The sequence below is a fragment of the Schistocerca americana genome, chromosome 11 (genome assembly GCF_021461395.2).
Source record: "Schistocerca americana isolate TAMUIC-IGC-003095 chromosome 11, iqSchAmer2.1, whole genome shotgun sequence".
Lineage (NCBI taxonomy): Eukaryota > Metazoa > Arthropoda > Insecta > Orthoptera > Acrididae > Schistocerca > Schistocerca americana.
Window position 1 is genome coordinate 199,245,922 of NC_060129.1, and position 20,548 is coordinate 199,266,469.

A 20,548-nucleotide genomic window follows, 5' to 3' on the forward strand; every position below is an offset into this window, starting at 1 on the left:
GAACAGTAAGTGTCTGCAGTAGTTACGGTACTGCTGCAGTGGCAGCAGGAATCAAGGCCAGAGCGTTATCTATTTTGTCACATTTGGGAAATGTGGCTCCTGCCTCGCGTCCAACTAAACAGGTCACAATGTTTGTTTCTGTTTCAAAAATTGCTATAGGCTATATTCACATTGTTTTGGTGCCGTGCTTGAATCTTTTTTTCACTAAAGAGTATTTTGAAGGGGCTGTGGTGTCTCTAAAATTGGGCCATTCAGAAAGTTTTGCAATGCAATTCACTAGGAATGAATTACCTTGTTAACTATGGCAAATAAAGCCATTTTTCTGCATGAGCTGCTAGTGGTTCAAAATTACAATAGCCTCACATGAATTACAAATAAGGGATCTAAGGCTTAGTTCAGTACAACATAATCTAAGAGTGTGTCCCCATGAGGTACAATCTGTAACCGTTAGTTTATGGAAAGCGTCGTCACGGAGTGACTATGGGAGGATGTGGGACGACTTGGATGCAATTTCTATTTGGTGTGATAAATGCCAGTTTGCTCTATGTGTAGAAAAATGTATGTTGATGCAGATTAGTACGAAAAATAATCCTGTAATATTTAAGACAATATTAGTGGTGTACTGCTTAACACAAGTATTTTTGATCAAATATTTAGGCGTAAACAATACGAAATGGAATGTGCACATCAGGGTGGCTGCAAGGAAGGCAAATGGTCAACTCGAGTCTACTGCGAGAGTTCTAGGAAAGTGTAACACCGTATATAAAGGAGACCGTGTGCGTAACACTCGTGTGATCCATTCTCGAGTCCCCTCGAGTGTTAGGGATTCCTATCAGGTTGGATTAAAGGAAAACGTCAGGTTGTGAGTGTTACGGACATAAACTTGAATGGAAATACCTGGGAGGAAGATGTTCTTTGTGCTAAATACGACTGAAAAAATTTGAGAACCAGCATGTGTGACTGACTGCAGATTGATTGTACTGCCAGTGATGTACATATCACTTAAGGATGGAGAAGACGAGATGAGAGAAATTACGGTGCGTATGGAGACACAGAGGCAGTTGTTTTAAGTAGCAGTGGCGCAGGTTCAATCTGCCGTCATCAGACTGTATTTGCAGGTGTAAATGTAGACATGAAAGCTGACATAAATCCAGAATGTTTCGCAATTGCTTAGAAACACTCAGACTGGATGTGATTGCCTGTGGTAGCTGTGACCACAACGCTCTCCAAAGGCAGACGGTAACTACATTTGATGCACTAACCACATAGATTTTTCTTCCAAACATGGGCAAGAATGAAATAGCTATGTTCATCAACAATTCTTAAAGATTCACAGAGAATGTCTTGAAGATTTTGGAGACATCTGTTGATACAGAAGTGGTTAATGTGTCAAATGGAAACAGACAAAAATATTTAATTTCCTGTCATACAAAATTATATTGTCGACTTAATATCGTATGACTGCACAGGTCACAAAAGGCATTAACGTTTGTATTTGATCTTGTTTTTCTCCACATCGTCCACGTTAATCTCGAATGGTTTTCATTTCTGGATGTCTGATGGACGAGCACACGAACATTTGCTGAGTGAAATATTTGTGGATGTTTAAAATTCCTGTTCTGTGTTTTTACGATTAAGGGTGTGGTGGCATGTTTAACCACAGGTATCCGTACCTATAATTTTGTCTTGTCAAATTTTGACAAAGGAATGTGTTTGCTTTCCACATTTTTTACGTCCTGTCCCATGAAACCACATATTTGCGTAGTTGCTGTTTGAAGACTAACAAATTTCACTTTGTAGTTTGAGTAAACTTTGTTACAATGTGGCATCAGTTTTTTTTCTGTCTTTTTAAGTCTGTGACATAGAGAATGTTGTTGATAATTTTTGTTCACATTTCGTTATAATTTCTAGAATCTGACAGGACTTAATGTGTTTCTTCTTCGTGTCATGATATTTCGTATAGTGAGATAACAGAATATTCCACCCCGTGTGCACATTCTTTCATATTCCACGTGACAATGTCTTAAGAGAATTACAGAGATTTTAGTCAAAGGAACTGGCTGCTCACCAATGAAGATGCAGAATTTTCCTATGTAACAATATTTTAATAATGCAGGAAATACACTTTTATTTTTTGCTACCACTTCTGATAAAATGAAAGCAACTTTTTCTCCCCCGAGAGCCTAATGGGACTTGGGGACTTGGGCTTATAGCTTCAATTAACAGTAATTATTTACCTTGTTCCAGGTTCATGAAGATCTGTTACCAGTGTCAGGGTGCAATGGGTTCATTAAAGAGGAGCCAGATGTAGGAGTGGATTCAAGTGAGAATGAGGTAAGTTTTCACATCTGTGTCAGAATTCCAGTATAATTGCAGTTGCGGGAGGTGATGTTTATTATGTGCGTAGCTTTTGCTAATATATAGTGTAACTGGATAGATAAAAAATCTACTCACAAAGCAGTGGCACGAGAAAACACGTATAGGAAAGTGTTTTACATGTGCCGGCTTTCAGAGCCAGTCGCTCCTTCATCTGGCAGAAGAGTTGAAGGGGAAGGAACAGGAGTGAAGGAAAAGGGCTGGAGAGGTTCAGAAAAAAGGGGTAGAGTTCGGTACAGTCTCCGAAAACCCCAGGTCACGGGAGATTTACCGGAAGGGATGAGACGTCATCCTGTCCATTAAGTCTCCACTGACACGGGTTTCTGGGTGACTTTTTCAAGCTTTACCCCTTTCCGTAAACCTCACCAGTCGTTTTCTTTCACCCCTCTTCCTTCCCTTTCAACCCTTCTACCAGATGAAGGAGCCACTGGCTCTGAAAGCTTGCAAACTATAATACCTTTTAAATGTATGTTCCCCTGTCACTGCTTGGTGAGTAGATTTTTTATCTATCTGATTACATTATATCATCAAAAATTGATTATTTTCATTGTTACAGTATTTGATAAGCTACACATGTCTCCTGGGTAGTTTCAAATGGCAAGCATGTCATGTTCCGAAGCTGTGGACCGATGAGAGTCTCTAGTCCTCCATAATCGTAAGCTTTGGGCATGCTTTGGTATCAACTGTGCAAAGCTGTGGAACATTGTGTAACTGACAAGTGGGAATTTTTTTTATTACTGTCCAAAATGGTTCACACTGGGACCTGCAACCTTAACATGATGATAGGTTGGGTGGCTGTCAAGGCAAAAAAGTGGTTTTTGGGCAACCTCTGTGGCACCTGCCGCACGAAGCTCGCACAGGTATTAGGGCAGAGCCTGAGTTAATTTGTGCTTCCTTTGCAGGTCATTAGTAGATGATGATGATAATGATGATGATCTGTAAGTCCATAACATTCCTGATTGGATAGGTGTTGTCAGAGAGCACCCAGTCAAAAAAAAGGGGGGGTGGGGGGAGAGGATGCTTTTGATAGCCAACCAAAACCCTCTGCCCAGAAGAAACCGGTTTATAACCGCAAAACTTATTACTCCTCCTCGGAATATCTTTTTCAGTACTACAAGAGAAGAGGGAACACTTGAGAAGGTGTCATTGTTTTACATAAAGAACCTGTCCTGAACTGCAGGAATTCCTGTTAAATCAGAACCTGTCACACTGAACTACTTGGAGAACCATCAATAAAATAGAACTAAACACCACCCTCAGTTGTTTCTTGCAATTATTTAATGATCATTGCCTTAAAGAAATCAATAAGAAACGTAAGTGGGAAGGAGTAACAGATATAAAGAATGTTGTGAAAAGAATATCTAGTGGTCTTGACGAGAATGCAAGGCTCATGTTGTTGACTTAATTCATTTTGTCATTGTTTGAACATAGTAAAGTTTGTTAACTTTAGGTTAAAGCCATACATAGTGAACCTGGTGCATTTTTTCAAATGTCAACACTAAAGGGGTATATAACAGCTTGCAAGATGCACACAATGTGCCCAGAATGGACCAACCCGCACCCGAAACTTGAACGAATATGTTAAACATCACAATTTGGCATGAACAGTGTGGACTCTCACATATTAGCCCTGTACTGAGCCACATTTATAATGTTTCCATTAAGAATGGTCACTTTCCTGGACAGTTAAAAGTACTCAGTAGTAAAGCCACTTCATAAAAAGGGAGAAAGGAATAATGTAGACAGTTGTAGACAAATTTTTATGCTATCAGTGTTCGCTAAAGTTATTGAATAGGCTGTTTATCTAAGGATAATTGATCATTTTATTTCACATATATTGCTATCAAATGTACAATTTGGTTTTAGAAGTGTTTTAATAACTGAAAATGCTATATTTTCTTTTCTCTGTGAGGTACTTAGGGAGTTAAACTAAAGGTTTCGAATGCTAGGCATAACATTGGGACTGTTTCAAATACTGCAGTTCATGATGTAAGTTCATGGCTTGTGGAAAAGAAACTAATGCTAAATCACAGTAAGACTCAGTTTTTATAGTTTCTAGTGCACAATTCAACAAAACCTGACATTTTAATTTCACAGAATGGGGATGTGATAAGAGAAACTGAACAGTTCAAATTTCTAGGTGTTCAGACAGATAATAAACTGTTGTGGAAAGTCCACATTCCCGATCTTGTTCAAAGACTTCATGATGCCATTTTTACTATTCAAACAATATCTGAAGTATATTATAGTTTGACCAGAAAAGTAGTCTACTTTTCTTATTTTCATTCACTTATGACATGTGGTATTATACTTTGGGGTAACTCTTCCTGTTGCCAAAGGATATTTTTGGCTCAGAAACAGGCAATTCGAGCAATAAGTGGTATAAGTTCGCAAATCTCTTGTCGACTTCTGTTCATTAGTCTGGATATTCTGACACTGGTGTCTCAGTATATGTATTCTTTACTGTCATTTCTTGTTAACAATATCAGCTTATTCCCAATAATTAGCAGCTTTCACTCGGTTAATACTAGGCAGAAATCCAATCTGCATTTGGATCGCACCTCCTTGACTCTTGTGCAGAAAGATGTGCAGTATACTGCGGCATCCATTTTCAATAATCTTCTGCAAGAATTCAAAAATCTTAGCAGTAATCCATATGCTTTCAAATCGAAACTAGAATGTTTCCTCGTGGGTCAATTCTTCTATTCTTTCAAGGAGTTCCTTGAAAAATTCCTGTGTTATATTGTTGTTTTCGTTTACGTAAACTTATGGCTTGTCTTTTTTGGGTTCATAAACATTTTATTTTGTTTGTTATTACTTTTACGTTGTAATTTCATGTACTGACACGTTCCATCACCTTGGAGATTTGCCCTCAATTTGGTCCTACAGAACTAGACATGTAAAAAAAATATTTGGCAGTTGAGACAAAGTAATTTCCTTAGAAGAAAAGAAGATCCAGGAGACCAGTACTACTACACGATTATCACTCTGTGGCACAAAGTAGTTGTCTGTTGGCCAGGAACAACCTGTGTTGCTCTCATTGTTTGCATCAGTGGCTGTATATCAATATCCCTGAAAAAGGTCTCCTCTTAGCAAACCTTAGAAGCTGGAGCCGTCAGCGCCTGGTGATGTTGAAGGCACATAGTGCGCTAAGGATCGTATATAACTGGCGCAGAGACTGATGGGGGAATAATTCTGGTGACAGTACGGGCCACAGATGTGGAGATTCACATACATAAACAACTTTAATAAAGTCAGAATGTCGGATCAATATAACCCACCACTTTGGAATGTGCATGTCAGAAATCAAGAAGTCAGTCAGTTGTTAAAGTGCCACTGTGGTCCGCATCGTTGGGAATTAGTTGAAGAATGGTGAAACTGTGAGAATGATTAGGCGATAAGTTGTTGGGTGTCCACACTTCATCACAGAATGTGGATGTCCGAGACTGAGACTCAGCCTCTTTCCTAAGCAGGATAGGTGGTGAAGTGTGGCAGATCTGAAGATAGAATGCAGTTCTGATGTAGATGCAGGTGTTTCAGAGCACCCTGTTTAGCTCTCATAGTTGAAAGTGAGGGTCTCAGCTGACAATCACTATGTGTTCCAATTTTGATCCAGTGGCATCACCCATTACATTTTCAGTGGGCACAGGATCATCATGATCCTGGATCAGTGGAAATTTGTTACCGTGTTACATGACTCACATTTCATTTTACTTCAAATCGTATCCAGATATGCCATCGTCCAAGTGAGTGGCTGCTCGAAACGAGCACCTTTCCTGTCAGTAGGGAAGCTTTTTACAGGTTACGGTGACCAGCTACTTTGTTTCTAAGCTGCAGCTGTGGCAAAGATTGTGGCATTGCTGGGACATACACAGTACAAAAATCACAAGGGGTACATCTGGTGATCATGGTAGCCATCTGCAACACGTTGGTCCGCAGCTCGTGGTCGTGCGGTAGCGTTCTCGCTTCCCGCGCCCGGGTTCCCTGGTTCGATTCCCGGCGGGGTCAGGGATTTTCTCTGCCTCATGATGACTGGGTGTTGTGTGATGTCCTTAGGTTAGTTAGGTTTAAGTAGTTCTAAGTTCTAGGGGACTGATGACCATAGATGTTAAGTCCCATAGTGCTCAAAGCCATTTGAACCATTTTGCAACACGTTGTCATCAGCACTTGGCATGGTCGAGCCATGGTGCAGGCACCATGTGTGTTTACTTGTTCCCATACAGCCAAGTGGAAGTGAGGAGGTGCACCATATTGATGTAAGATGAGGATGTCGGATTTTTCTTGCAGTTGTGGCAGAAGCTGCAAAGTTAGTTTTTCAAAGTACGAGAGTAATCCCAAAAGTAAGGTCTCCTATATTTTTATAAGTACGTAGACCTGTTTATTTCTACAATGGTTTACATCAGTTTACAGCTCGAACATTTAGCTATTTTTCGACATAATCACCATTTCTGTCGATGCATTTTTGTAGACACTGGCAGTTTTTGTATGCCCATGTCGTACCAGCTCGCCACCATGCTGTTCGGAAAGTTATAAACCTCTTCTTTCACCTTGTCGTCGGAGCTGAATCGCTGGGACCACAATTAATGCTGACAGGTACTGAGAGACTCGGAAAAAACTCAAATGGGCAATTCAGAACTGGAGAAGAGGAATGTGGAGCAAGGGCGTACACATTCTCCAAGACAACGCTCGCCCACACATCGCTCGGCAAACCGTTGCTCCCCTGCAACATTGTCGGTGTAACATAATCACCCACCCACTCTATAGTCCTGACTTGGTGCCCAGTTCCCTTGGTTAAAACAACATTTGACCGGAAAGCGATTCAGCTCCAACGACGAGTTGAAAAAAGAGGTTCATTACTTTCTGAACAGCGTGGCGGCGAGCTGGTATGACAAGGGCATACAAAAACTGCCACAGCGTCTACGTAAATGCATCGACAGAAATGGTGATTATGTCAAAAAATAGCTAAATGTTCAAGCTGTAAACTGATGTAAACCATTGTAGAAATAAACAGGTCTACGTACTTATAAAAATATGAGAGACCTTACTTTTGGGATTACCCTTGTAGCAAATGCCTATGATGGTTTCCTCCACAAAAAATAAAGGACTGTCAATCTTCTCCCTCAGCAATGCACAGAACACAGTGACCTGTGGCGAATCTCGTTCATCTTCAGTGGAAAAATGTGGGTTTTCTGTTCCCCAGAAATTAACGTATGCCAGATTTCATCATTAGAGTCAAAGTTGCTTCGTCACTAAACATTAACCTCTGACATTTCGTTATTATCCATCCTTGCCAACATTTCGGTGTGAGTGCTTGGACTAGCTGCAGCCTTTAGAGTGTCACCCGTATGCGTTTATACTGGATTCAGGAAATGTATGTTTGTGGGATCTGAAGTTCACGATTCACTCGATGTGTCAATTTCTGTGGGCTTAGTTAGAATACTGCTCGAATGCGATCAACATTTGTCTCTGACACTGGAGGCTGACCAGGACTTTTGCCTGTTCAAATGCTGTCCTTCTCTTCAGACTGTATGCACCAGTCATAAATGGAAACTCTGCTGGACAGCTCTCGGTGAAAGATTGTGCGAAATGCTTGTCGAACAACAGTTACTGATCCACTTTCTGATCCACTTTCTGCTAATGGAAGGATACAAAAGCTCTTCTGTTGTAGTATAGTAGCCTTTTCTACACGAGCACTCTGTGGCAGCAGACTGCAACAAGGGAATTGCGCCCGTACGTTAAAAAATCTTCCAGAAGTATGACATTAACATTTTAAGATTTGAAGCAAACAATATGTACTGTTTCATTTGTATGAGTTTTTGAAAGTGTAAAGATTTTTTTTCTGCTCACCCTGTATATTGCACAGGTTATCCCAGCAGCCAGGTTGAGAATAATCTGTGTGTCTATCTCAGCTAGTGGAGTCACCACACAGGGTGTATACGACCCGGGAGATCCGGGAAAAACCTGGGAATTTCTTCATTCGGGACAAAACCGGGCAAAACCCGGGAATTTTTTAGAATTCCGGGAATTTTTCATTGTTTTAGTTTTCAGTTAAATTTTTGTGATTTTGACTAGTAAGAACCAATACTCTAACAAATGGTGTGACTGCATCCCACTTCTGCAGAATAATAAGGAATCAACAAAACGTGAATGAGAGGAAAAAAAAAAACGAAAATAAAACTGAAGTTGCAAAGGAAATACGCCATATACAACAGTAAAACACAGTGCCCATACAAGCGTTTTCCAACAGTGAAGTGTGTCGAAGGCTTTTGGAAGACTATGCAATGCTTCCTAACAAGAAATTGCCTCCGATGAGCGTGACGTGACAGCTGTTTACATTGGATTCGTTTGAGCAGTTGAGTCGCGTAAGAGAAGTACTTTCTCCAGCTTATGGCTACAGACGTGTAGCTGGGCGCCACTATCTAATATTGCCCCAGTTTGGAAATATTGGAGATCTGGGGCTGATCCACACAGCCGTCTGAGTTGTAGTGGGGAGTCGCCACATAGCCCGTGTTTATGTTTAGTGATTTTGCTGTTTCCTCTTCATTTATTGCTCTCATATTAAATGAAAACAAAGCGGATTTCTGTGGCTGGGAGGTATCAAATGAATTAAAATACATTCGCATAATTACGGAAGTCTTAAAATATGTTATTAGTTTCAGGTTTTATTTCCACATTTCTGACAGTCAAGCATTAATCGCCTTGCAGAACAATGAAGTTATCTTTGTCGGTTTGCTAAAGAGATTTGGCTTTTATTAATCTTTTGCGCCGAGGCAGTCAATTAATTTGAAACGAGGCGTTTAATTTCACACGGTTGGCTAGTTTGAACTGTTCTCTGCATTTCAAGTGCACGTTTTCCACCTTCTAGCTCGTATGGCATTATCCCGTAACAAACAACCAAACACGAGATAATACAGTAGTGGTAGTCAAAGAAAAATTACATCCAAATCGACATACGAATGTGCACTTTAAGCTGAATTATGCATTTTAGTATGGTTCACGAAATTCCAATACTCTTGAAGTATCCTCTGATGCCTTGTTTCTTTTATGACGTAATGCAAGATCTTTTAATGTTTTACACGTACGAACATGCGGGCTTCCTGCGTCATCGTAGCTGCGCAAGCGCGGTGACGCCTGTTACTTGGCGCTCTCTGGCAACTGCTGAAGCGAACCAACTTCTAACAGGTCAGGTTGCGAATGGTGGTTTGAAAAGCGTTACTTTCAAAGTAAATTTCCTTTTACCCAAGATGAACTATGTGTGAGAATGTATGCTGAATTTCTTAAATCACAGAGCGTTTCACTCTCATTTAAAAATCAACTCTCTGAGGACGACCATCTAGGAGAATTTCGAGCCCAGAAGATCAGACATTTACTTCGTTATTAAAAATTTTAGTGGCACATTTGTGTGATGTATCTTAAAGTGTAAAACGCGCAAAGAAGATAGTTATATGTGGAAGCTTAGCTGCTTCTGCAACCTATTAATGTTCGGGACCAATATTATATCTGAAAGGTTTTTTTTATATATATATATATATATATATATATATATATATATATATATATATATATATATATATATATATATATATATAATCTCAACACTGTGTATATTAATTTAAACCATTAACTTTTCTTATTTGTGTGTTCGCTCTACTTGAGAGTGATATTGCTATTGGCTGACTACATCACGTGTCTTGTGCTGTCATCAGCTGGCGAGATCACATGACATGAGCTATGATTAGCTTACAAAAACGCGTCGCAATCTCAATTTCAATGCTTCGGAAAGTAACTCCCCCCCCCTTTGTTTCGATTTCTAAAGTGCCGGGAATTCTACGTCAGTGTATAAAACCTTATACATTCAAAGAATTGATAAGTTTTTCCGTGTTAAGTGAAGGTATGGTTTTCCTCAGCACTGTAAAAGTGTATTTTCACCTGGGAAGAAGTATATTTTCACCCGGGAGGAAGTGTATTTTCAACCGAGAAATCCAGGAAAAATCCGGGAATTTTTTTTCCTTGTCCATATATACACCCTGCCACAGTTTTCTTTGAAGGAAAAAAAAAAAAAAAGCTGGTGATAAGACAAAACTGTAGAAGGAAAGTTTGCAAATTTCTGTTACTGTGCTGCTTTGGTCCCAATAGGCAAATGAGTAACAGAATATGCACAGATGTCACAGTTATTGAAGTCTGTCCAAGGAAATCAGAAAGGCTCATTATGACTTCCAAAAGATTGCAGCAGTGATTCTTTGCTGCAAGAAATGGACGAGAAATTGAACTAAAACTCTCCGCTAAGAGGGCATCTATTTGTAAAGAGAACAAAAATGGGTTCAGGCTGTGTGTGGAACATGACCTTTGTGCTTTTGTTTACAAAAACACACACACACACACACACACACACACACACACACACACACACACACACACACACACACACACACACACACACACAGAGAGAGAGAGAGAGAGAGAGAGAGAGAGAGAGAGAGAGAGAGAGTGTGTGTGTGTGTGTGTGTGTGTGTGTGTGTAGCCGCGTGCGCGCGCGCGCTCGCGCAAGTTTTGAGGGATAGGGGAAGAAACATGTTCCTTACTTTCCTTGTGTTTGTCGGAGTTCTACCATGAGTGAAACTACCAATAGACGGGGTGGTTTGATCGCCGCAAAATGAATTTAAAACACCGAATGAATTTATAATAAAATGTAATAATATGTTTTGAACAGGAAGTTTTTACCAGCTGCCAAATAGTTGTTGTTACTGTTAGTGGTGGTGGTGGTAGTAGTAGTAGTAGTAGTAGTAGTAGTAGTAGTCAAACGCTTTGGACAATTTAAAGTGGTGAAGTATGTTTGTAAACTCCCACTTCTTTGACAATACGACTTACTTGAGATTGTCGGCCGAGTTTCCTTGCTGGTTAGGTTGCTGCTGCAACCTCCTTTTTTCTTCTTCTCCAGAGTATATTTGTTGGGAACAGGAATTTCTCAGTACTCTTTCTACTTATAAAATTAAGCAGATGTACGCAGTTTCTTTTTCTTTGCTTAACGATGTATATTTAAACATCAAACTCTTACAAATCTCATTCTCAACATAAACAAACACTGTCAAGTAAGTCTCCTCGTGTATCCAAAGCCTAGAAACAAAGTGCATTTACACATAAGACAAAGTTGACTTAAAACCCAAGTCCATTCTCATCCTGAATCTGAATACACGTCTTATCCCTTTCAAGTCCAAGACGAGCATTAATTAACAAAATTTCAACTGTTCTTTTTTTTTTTTTTCACTACAATAGTCAAAGTTATAAAACAGCACGGAATAACACACAAGTTCCTCGAGTCTGCCGTGTTCTTTCATTAGACTTCCATGGCACGGCCGGCAAACGCTTGTCGGTGCCGTTCGACCACCGTGTCCACAGTCTTCTTACTACACACTTCGGATCTGCACACACAGACAGGCGACACACAGTAGATAGGCTCCCTCACACTTACATTTAAAATATCGTGTGTTCGAGACGGCAGAAGGCCGAGTGGTTCTAGAATTTACGCGGAAATTCTTGAAACACTACAGTATTGATACATTAAGTAAAATTGAGGGAGAGAGGGGGGGGGGGGGGTACGATGGGAATTGGTTTAGACGAAGTCCACTTTTATTTGGATGGGTTCATCAATAAGCAAAATTGGCACATTTCGCAATCGAGAAATCTCTTCACCCTCAACAGGTGACTGTGTGTTGAGCAATGTCCAGTCGGGGAATAATTGGTCCGATATTCCTTGATGGCACGTGACTACCGAATGATACGTGAAGGTTTTGGAAGATGATTTCATCCCCATTATTCAAAGTGACCCTAATTTCAACGAGATGTGGTTCGTGCAAGATGGAGCTCGATCCCATCGAAGCAGGAGAGTGTTTGATGTCCTGAAGGAGCTCTTTGGGGACCGCATTCTGGTTCTGGGGTATCTAGAGGCCACTGGCATGGGCCTCGATTGGCTGCCATATTCTCGGATCTGAACACATGTGACTCCTTTCTGTGGGACAACATTAAAGACGAGGTGTACAGCAATAATCCCGAAACCATTGCTGAGCTGGAAACAGCCATTGAGGAGGACATCGACAGCATCGATTTTCTGACACTTCAGTGGGTCGTGCAGAATTTCGCCACATCATTGCCAATGATGCCAGGAATATCGAACATGTCATAATTTAAATCTGAATATCTGTAGTGATGTTTACATGTTGAATTAAGTGGTTGCCCTCCATAGTTTGTAACTAATTGTCCTTTTTTTCATCTAGTTCAATAGTTGTCACTCTGTGCCTGCATTGCTACTTTTTATGCATACTGTCAGTTAGAAATAATGAGACATAATCAATTATCTGCAACTGTTAATGTATTTTCCTGTATTTACTGTAAAGTCTCACTGAATTTGTGATCTGAAACCGTCTTTATCTGTTCCAGGAGGCATCCACGAGAGAAGACGCCTCAGATATTACACGGTAAAAGCTTCATCATTTTACTGACACATAAGTTTTACTAGGCGAGGTTGGTGCCTTTGTGCTTTCCTTCACATCCATCCAGATTGTACATAAGAAATCCACACCCTGAGGTGGCACTGTTCACTCTTCAAACTTGTCCATCTTCGCTAATGACATTATTGACAGGTTGTAGAGTGCTAATCTTCCCTCTGTTGATTACTGTATTTACTATTTATTACTTGCTTCACAAATAACTTTCATTGTGCATGGAAAATAAATAGTAATGTTAAAGTTCTGAACATGACCATTTTCTGTTAGGAGAGCGTAACTTTGCCATCTCTCTCGCTTCTGATCTATTGCTTTCTTCTCCAGTTCACGGTGTTTGTGAGCTTTCTACCAATTTACAACTACACCTATACTCTGCAAACCACTGTGAGGTTTGCAGAGTCTGCCACTTGCTTTACCAGTCATCTACGACCCGAAACTTTGCCTACCTCCTTTTCTCTTTTCTGTCACATGTCCATAAATAATGGTCTTTATGGTCGCATTTCCATTTCACGTATGTCCGATCCAATTTTTCTCTCTAATTTTAATCACTGCTAGTAATTAGATAACTCCAATTCCTAGGGCCTCTTTAAAATGTCACCATGTGCAACATTCAGCATTTTTCATTGAATCAGTTCCTTATTTAGACTACTTCTGGATAATTTCATTCTTGAAGGCACCTGTTTAATATTAAACATGCACCCAGCATCAGATTTCTCAGAATGGAAATCATTGTTTGTACCCGCACCCCTCCATAAAAGTTCTTAAATATTCAACTTGAAGATTGCTTGGACAAAAAGAAACACTCTTGATTTTGTTGTAATAACAAACAGCTCCATTTATTCACCAAGAGTAGGAGACACACAGCAAGACAATATGTGAACAGCTGCAAAATTAAATTCAATTGAAAGATATGAACCCAGTCAATCACTATTAGATTTGTAGCATATACTACATCTATCATGTTTCTCAGATATTATTTGTAGTACCCCCCCCCCCCCTCCGTCTCCCCTCTCCCCTTGTCAAGCACAGTGATGGGCAGTCTTGTTCCACTGGGTTGTCAACTTCTTTCACCACAGGAAGCCTCTCCCAAATGAAAGTTTGACAGGAGCAACTTTCTACACTGACAAATCATGAATCATGAAATGGTTTATATCATTAATGAAGTTATTATTAGAGGGTCTGCATTCTCACTTTGCATCCTATTTCATCTTTCCCATCTTCCCTGTAACATACAACAACATACTTCTTGGATAGTTCCTTGATGCTGAAATCGGTATTGCTGCCAAATATCATATCATTATTTGTAAATGCAGGTTTGCTGTTGATATTGTGTTTCTATTTCTGCTGCGTGTTTCCATTCTAATTGCTGTATTTTTGTATTGTTGAATTTATACTAGTTTACATCACTTTCATTTTAGCATTGAAACCGTGCCCTGAGGACTGTGATGTTCACAATTTTATTAAAGTTGTTTGCTAAGATGATGATATTGTCTGCAGATATCTAAGCCTCATTCTTTCTGATCCTGAAACTTTCTGCTGAATCCTCTGCTGACAGACTCGTCATACTCGTTTACCTGATTACATCTACATTGTTACTCTAAAATTTACAGGCAGTTCATAGAACCAGTTTCAAAATATTTTTTGATTGTTCAACTCTCATATAGCATGCATCTTTTTGTGTGTTCTCTGATTTTTCTTATGTTCTTATGATGGTAGTTTGGTGAGAGTCAACAAAATATTGTGACAATCAGAGGAAAAAGTTTAAGACTGCAATTTTGCGTAAAAGTCTCATGGTATCAGAAAGTGCATTTATTTTAATAATATTTTGAAAAGAATAGTTGCTAGTCACCATATAGCAGAGATGCTGGGTCACAGATATAGTTTGTCGGTAAACTGAAAAGCGAGCGAGTCAGTCCCCACTCTGCCTACCCAGCTACGTCACAATGGGCTGCTACACACTGTTTCACATTGTAGTACCGGCCCTGCCACAGAGTGCACTTTAAATCAGTGGCGAGCCATGTACAGATACGTTCCGGATGTGTATTTTTTTAGACAACTGCATTAAGACCGTAAAGAATACAAAAAAACGATAGCTTCTTTCGAAACACAACATTATAAAATATGTAATATTAATATAAGAACGGATGTCAGGATTTTATGTACTAACAAGGAACTGAATGGCTGTTCATGTAAATGTATGTTCCTCTAGTGCTGTTCGTGAAACGAACCCCATACAATGGAATCTATCTGCACAATTTAAGGCTTGTTCTTACTTTGTGTTTCTACCAAAAGGTATAAGTTTTCTTGGAACTTAACAATTCTTGCAACACGAAGAGTGTTTAAAAAATAATTAATATAATGGAAGGAAACATTCCACGTGGGAAAAATTATATATAAAAACAAAGATGAGGTGACTTACCGAACAAAAGCGCTGGCAGGTCGATAGACACACAAACAAACACAAACATACACACAAAAGTCAAGCTTTCGCAACAAACTGTTGCCTCATCAGGAAAGAGGGAAGGAGAGGGGAAGACGAAAGGAAGTGGGTTTTAAGGGAGAGGGTAAGGAGTCATTCCAATCCCGGGAGCGGAAAGACTTACCTTAGGGGGAAAAAAGGACAGGTATACACTCGCACACACGCACATATCCATCCACACATACAGACACTGTCTTGTATTAGCCCGATTTGCAGTTTTTTTTTGCCCCCGCTGTCTTCGTAAGCATGTCTGGAACACATCTGTACAATGTTACGCATATTGGGTACTTACTCTGTTGTCAGCTGTCAGAAAGGTTACGTGTGTTTTGGTAGCATCAATGATTATTTGTTTTGTACAAAAATAGATTAGATAATCTGTATTAAATTTTGTTATAAGAACTGAATAAAGTGTATCAAATTTTTAGAAATGTTAACTAATGCTTTTTGTGAGTTCAGTATGAGTAAATCAAGGGCATAAAAGTGGTATAAATGTTTCAAAGCAGGCCTTATGAGACAGCAGTTTTGTAAGTATGGATGAGATTAAAAATGTGCAGTTAAGAGACCTATAAACTATCCTGAGGGAACAGTTCCTAAAGTGTTTTGGGAATTGGAAAAAAGCACTGGTATAAGTGTATAGTATGTAATGGAGAATATTTTGAAGAGGATAACGTTGCTGTAGATTAACAAATAAAGTTCTTACCAAAAAATAAAAATTAATCTGTGAATGCACCTTGTATGTCAAGCTCTTCACAAACAAATCCAGAATCGGTGTACATGTTTCAAAGGAAATTTCAACAGTGTTTAGAATAGCTATTGTGCACGTTTTAAGCAGTACGTCTTAGAACCAGATGAATAGTAACCACGATAGAGATTTAGTGGCAGAATACATTCAAATGCTGCTGTCCCATAAGCATCAAAGGTTTTACATGATTGAATCACATTCTACTAGTGACAAGTTAATTAATTTTATCTGAAGTTCTTAAATTAGTACTGATTTTGTACAACTAGTGATAAAGGTATTTATTGGTTTGGACCACATTTGACTGTCAAATCTTGGAAAACTGTTCAACACTTTTACTGCCATGTAGCACATTCCTACCAAAAGAAACGTTATAGTGTATGAGTAGAGTCAGGCTTGAAAGGACACACAGCATATTTTTTAAGAGATTATTCATTGCCTGTGTACATACATCGTATTTTAGAGGTCATCATCAACAGTGTCACTTTCATTATCATCATAGTTATCGTTACTTTCTAAATTAATAACTGTGACGTCTAGTACGTCTTCAATAACCTATCCTTAACCCAGTATTCTCTTTCAAGTTTCTCCACGTGGAGGCAGTATGTACTCCTGTCATCTTGCGTTATCGTTTCAAAACCTGTAACAAATGCGACACGTGTTTGTATATGCTTCTTTTCGGTTACTGCAAAATTTAGTTTGGAATAAAAAATGTAAACTCAGAAAATGGGTACATACATTCTTTCACCAACTGCAGTAACTTCGTCATGCAAATATCTCCAAGAATATTTCATCTTGTGACAAAATTTTTGAGTTTTTCTCATGCCATTTCAGTTAGATATAAGTCATAGCTGTATGGTGGAAGTCACAGTACTGTGTGTCTGTGAGCTTCAAGTATTTTATTAATTTCACATACTTTGTCTTCCGGCTGCTTCATTAAATCAAATAATTTTGTTTTTCTCATTGGCAAATTAGCTTCCACCTTATTTTTTTAATAACCATTCAATCATTTCCCTTTTATTCAAGGACCTAGCTGGAGCTTTGTTATGCTCTTTGTTGTGATATGAAGCTTGTCCATAACAATAACATAGTTCGGTGGCAGGTTCGGAATTACTTTAGTCGATATCCAATTTGAAAAATTTTCGTAGTTCATTTGCCCATGGTAGTCTCATGTTGCGCATCGCACTTTATAAATCAACTGTGCATTGGGTAAGAACCCATCTTTTGATCCAATATTGACCACTATAATTCCATTACTTCTGCTAACATTGTCCATAATGCCAGAGTTCTGCCAACATTTTCTGTAAACAAGTTTCAGCAATGTAAAAGAATTTTCTGCCTTGCTCCCTTAATTTCCTCTCTTGAATCAGGTACTTCCATCACCAGTCAATTATATCCGTTCTCTCAACGACAATCTTTCGTTTACTTACAGATCTTTTCCAGGTAAACCCCATTTCACGCAGTGTCTTGTGTAAAACATTCTTTAGCCAAGGAATTTTTTGTTTCAAGGCTGTAAGTAATTTCCGTAATGTTTGCGCCATTTTTTGGTTTATGTAAAAAATCTTCTATCATTTGTCAAATGACCAATTTTGTGAAACTGTCTATAATGATGACTTTCCTCCCAAAATTATTAGTTTTACTTCGTGGCAATTCTAGTAAACCGTGCGGCTTATTTTGGTGTTCATTCCTTACGCGTCCTATTGTGGCGGGGCTGATGTTTGCATAAATTGTAGCCCTTTAATTGGGCCTGGTAATCTTAGCCGACAATTCTTTTTGCGTTGCCTCCTTAACACACTCTGTAATAACATTAGAGACGATCGAATGCCCGTTACTCCGCAAATACCTCCTCTTCTTCGTATTCTGCACATTTTCTTGCAATGCAGGGTGATTATCCATCACTTCCGGATACCGAAATATATGAGTGAGTATACAAAGTTAACTGACTGACACTGGCAACTAAGATCCCATAAACAGAAACGACGTATATCACTTCACACCGATCCACACTGCTAGACAGGTAGTGGGCAACTGATTTTGGGTGCCCCTGTAGGCCAGTGGCAGCGTTCTTCCGGGAAAGGCCAATTCCCAAACCAAAAGTGCTGCTCGCTCTTGAGTTTACAGACAGACTATAGGCATAACGAAAAGACTGTCAGAAAGTGAGCTTTCGGCCAACAAGGCCTTCGTCGAAAACACACACACACACACACACACACACACACACACACACACTTTTATTATGAAAACATTTTAAAGCTAAATCTATGAAAATTTAAATTGGGCTCCTCAGTTGGGGCGGGGAGGGGGGAGTTGTTTCGCTGTTTTGGGGAATTCAACCCCTACGTGGGTGAAATGGGGATGAAAGTTTTTATGCTGCTAAGGGGTGAAATAGTGTCAGACTGATTCACTGATGCATCATCGCCCAGCCCAAACTGCTAAGGATAGAAAACTTGAAGTTTGGAGAGGGTGTGGAACTTATCCTGAGGGCATCCTGTAAGAAAGGATTTTCCGAAATTCATCTCCTAAAGGGGTGAGGTAGGAAATGAAGGCTTTTTGAAAGGATGTCACTACTAAGAGAATTTTGAAGTTAGAACTATGAAAATTGGTGTTCGATTTCTCAGTCAGAAAATAAAAAATATGTTTTCAGCATTTTTGGAAATTCAACCACTAAGGGGGTAAAATAGTGCATGAAAGTTTTTTTGAAAAAATTAATTTCTGAAGAACCACTAAAGGATTTTTAGGGCTACATTCATGACAATTGGTATTTGACTTCTCGGTTAAAAATAAAAAAAAAAAGAAGTGTTTCAGTGTTTCTGGAAATTTAACCACTAAGGGAGTGCAACAGGGGCTGAAAACTTTTAAGACAGTATTTCATTACGTTAAAAATTTTTTAAAGCTAAATTAATGAAAATTGGTATTTCACTTTTTGGTTAGATATAAAGAAATTTTTGTTAGGGGATGAAAGTTGTTACGGAAATATCTCAACAAAAAGCCAGAAGGTATGATTAACAAAAACTTTGGACTCCGGCTACCAGAATTACTTTTTGATCAGAAGTACATTTGGAAAAGAGCATGCTTATGTGGCCTTAATTACTGTGTAGAGCTTAGTAGGTGTTGCAATTTGTGAACAACATAAAAATTTGACTAAATAAAAACAAAACAAAAGAATCTCTGCACACTATACAATCTATGTGAGCGAAGCAGTGAGCACTAAGCTAGTCCTGAATAAAGTTTCACTTTAGTCAGAGACTTTTTTTTTCAGGTTTTTTCAAGACAAATTTCTCCCATGTTACTTTTGTATTAAAATTTGTGACTAAAACACCCATTTCTCAAACCGTTGTATTGAGGCTTCACTCAACATATGGACCTCCCCCCCCCCCCCCCCCCCCCCTCCACCCCCACCCCCCACCCCTTTTGTTTGTTCGATAATCATTCGTCCTCTTCTTTTGCACCTTCCTTGGCCTTATGCTTGATATTGTCTTTTAACAAAGAATGTGCAATGAGAAAACAGTGTATTAGACTTTTGTCAATGTTGAAATTGATTCCATTTGCATCCTGGACTGTGTTACATATGTTTCTTTGAGCAACAAGGCTTTTTTTCTGTTTGATTTTTAATATAATTTCAGAGTTTACAGAAAAGCCTCGCTCAACAGAAGCATTTCCATGTGAGATTATTAAATTTATTTGCACAAAATCTGGAAATTTGGGCATGACTTTAAAGATAATTTTGTTATATTACTCCAGAATTTATCAAGACGGTTTTCACTTCGCTTGTAACATTTCATCTCGTCTTCAATACTTTTTTTTTCTGCAGATCTCAACAAATTTAAGTTGCCTGCCTTGATCTGTCTTTGAACACGACATTCCTCTGTTGGATGCCAAAATTTCAAGGCATGCTGTCAGTCTTCTTTGAATTACTTAGACATACCGTCAACCTTCTTTGAGCTGCTTTCTGATTTAATGCAATTTCTGGATTCAAGCAGGAAGCAGCTCACCTTGAGTTACATTTGAGTGGTGATCTTTCCCAGAACTTAATTACTATGCCAATAATGCATGTTCGCATGTTTTCCTTTAGCAACAGTGTTTCATCTATGGATTCATACGTAAATTTTATCAGCGGAATTCGTGCAGCAAAATCCAGATTGTACTGTCTTGCTGTAATAAGGTTCTTTATGTCAATTTTCATTGAAGATGAGTTTTTGTTTTTTAAGACATCTAGTGTCAGAGCTCAGCTGCATCAAAATGTTCGTAAAATTGTGTAGAACATCGTACAGAAATTGGAGCCATTGGGTCATCACTCTGAAAATAAAGTAAAAATGGTTCCAACAAGCATGCTGTTGAACTGATGAATGGCAGTTTTGGAGGTAGCAATTCACCATTTACAGCTTCAGAAACAACTCTGAAAGTTGATCACTGAGGAACACTTTTCAATTTATTTATCTCAGTAAAGTAAGTTCA

General features: G+C 39.0%; 1 protein-coding gene across 1 annotated transcript in view; it reads left to right on the top strand.

The window, feature by feature from the left end:
* Positions 1 to 2,329: 2,329 nt before the first annotated feature.
* Positions 2,330 to 20,548, top strand: part of LOC124553555 — a 185,479-nt gene continuing 167,260 nt past the window's right edge. The window contains exons 1-2 of the mRNA XM_047127402.1: positions 2,330 to 2,334; positions 3,279 to 3,314. Of these exons, the coding sequence (XP_046983358.1) occupies positions 2,330 to 2,334; positions 3,279 to 3,314 (41 nt within the window). The remainder of the gene's footprint in view (positions 2,335 to 3,278; positions 3,315 to 20,548) is intronic.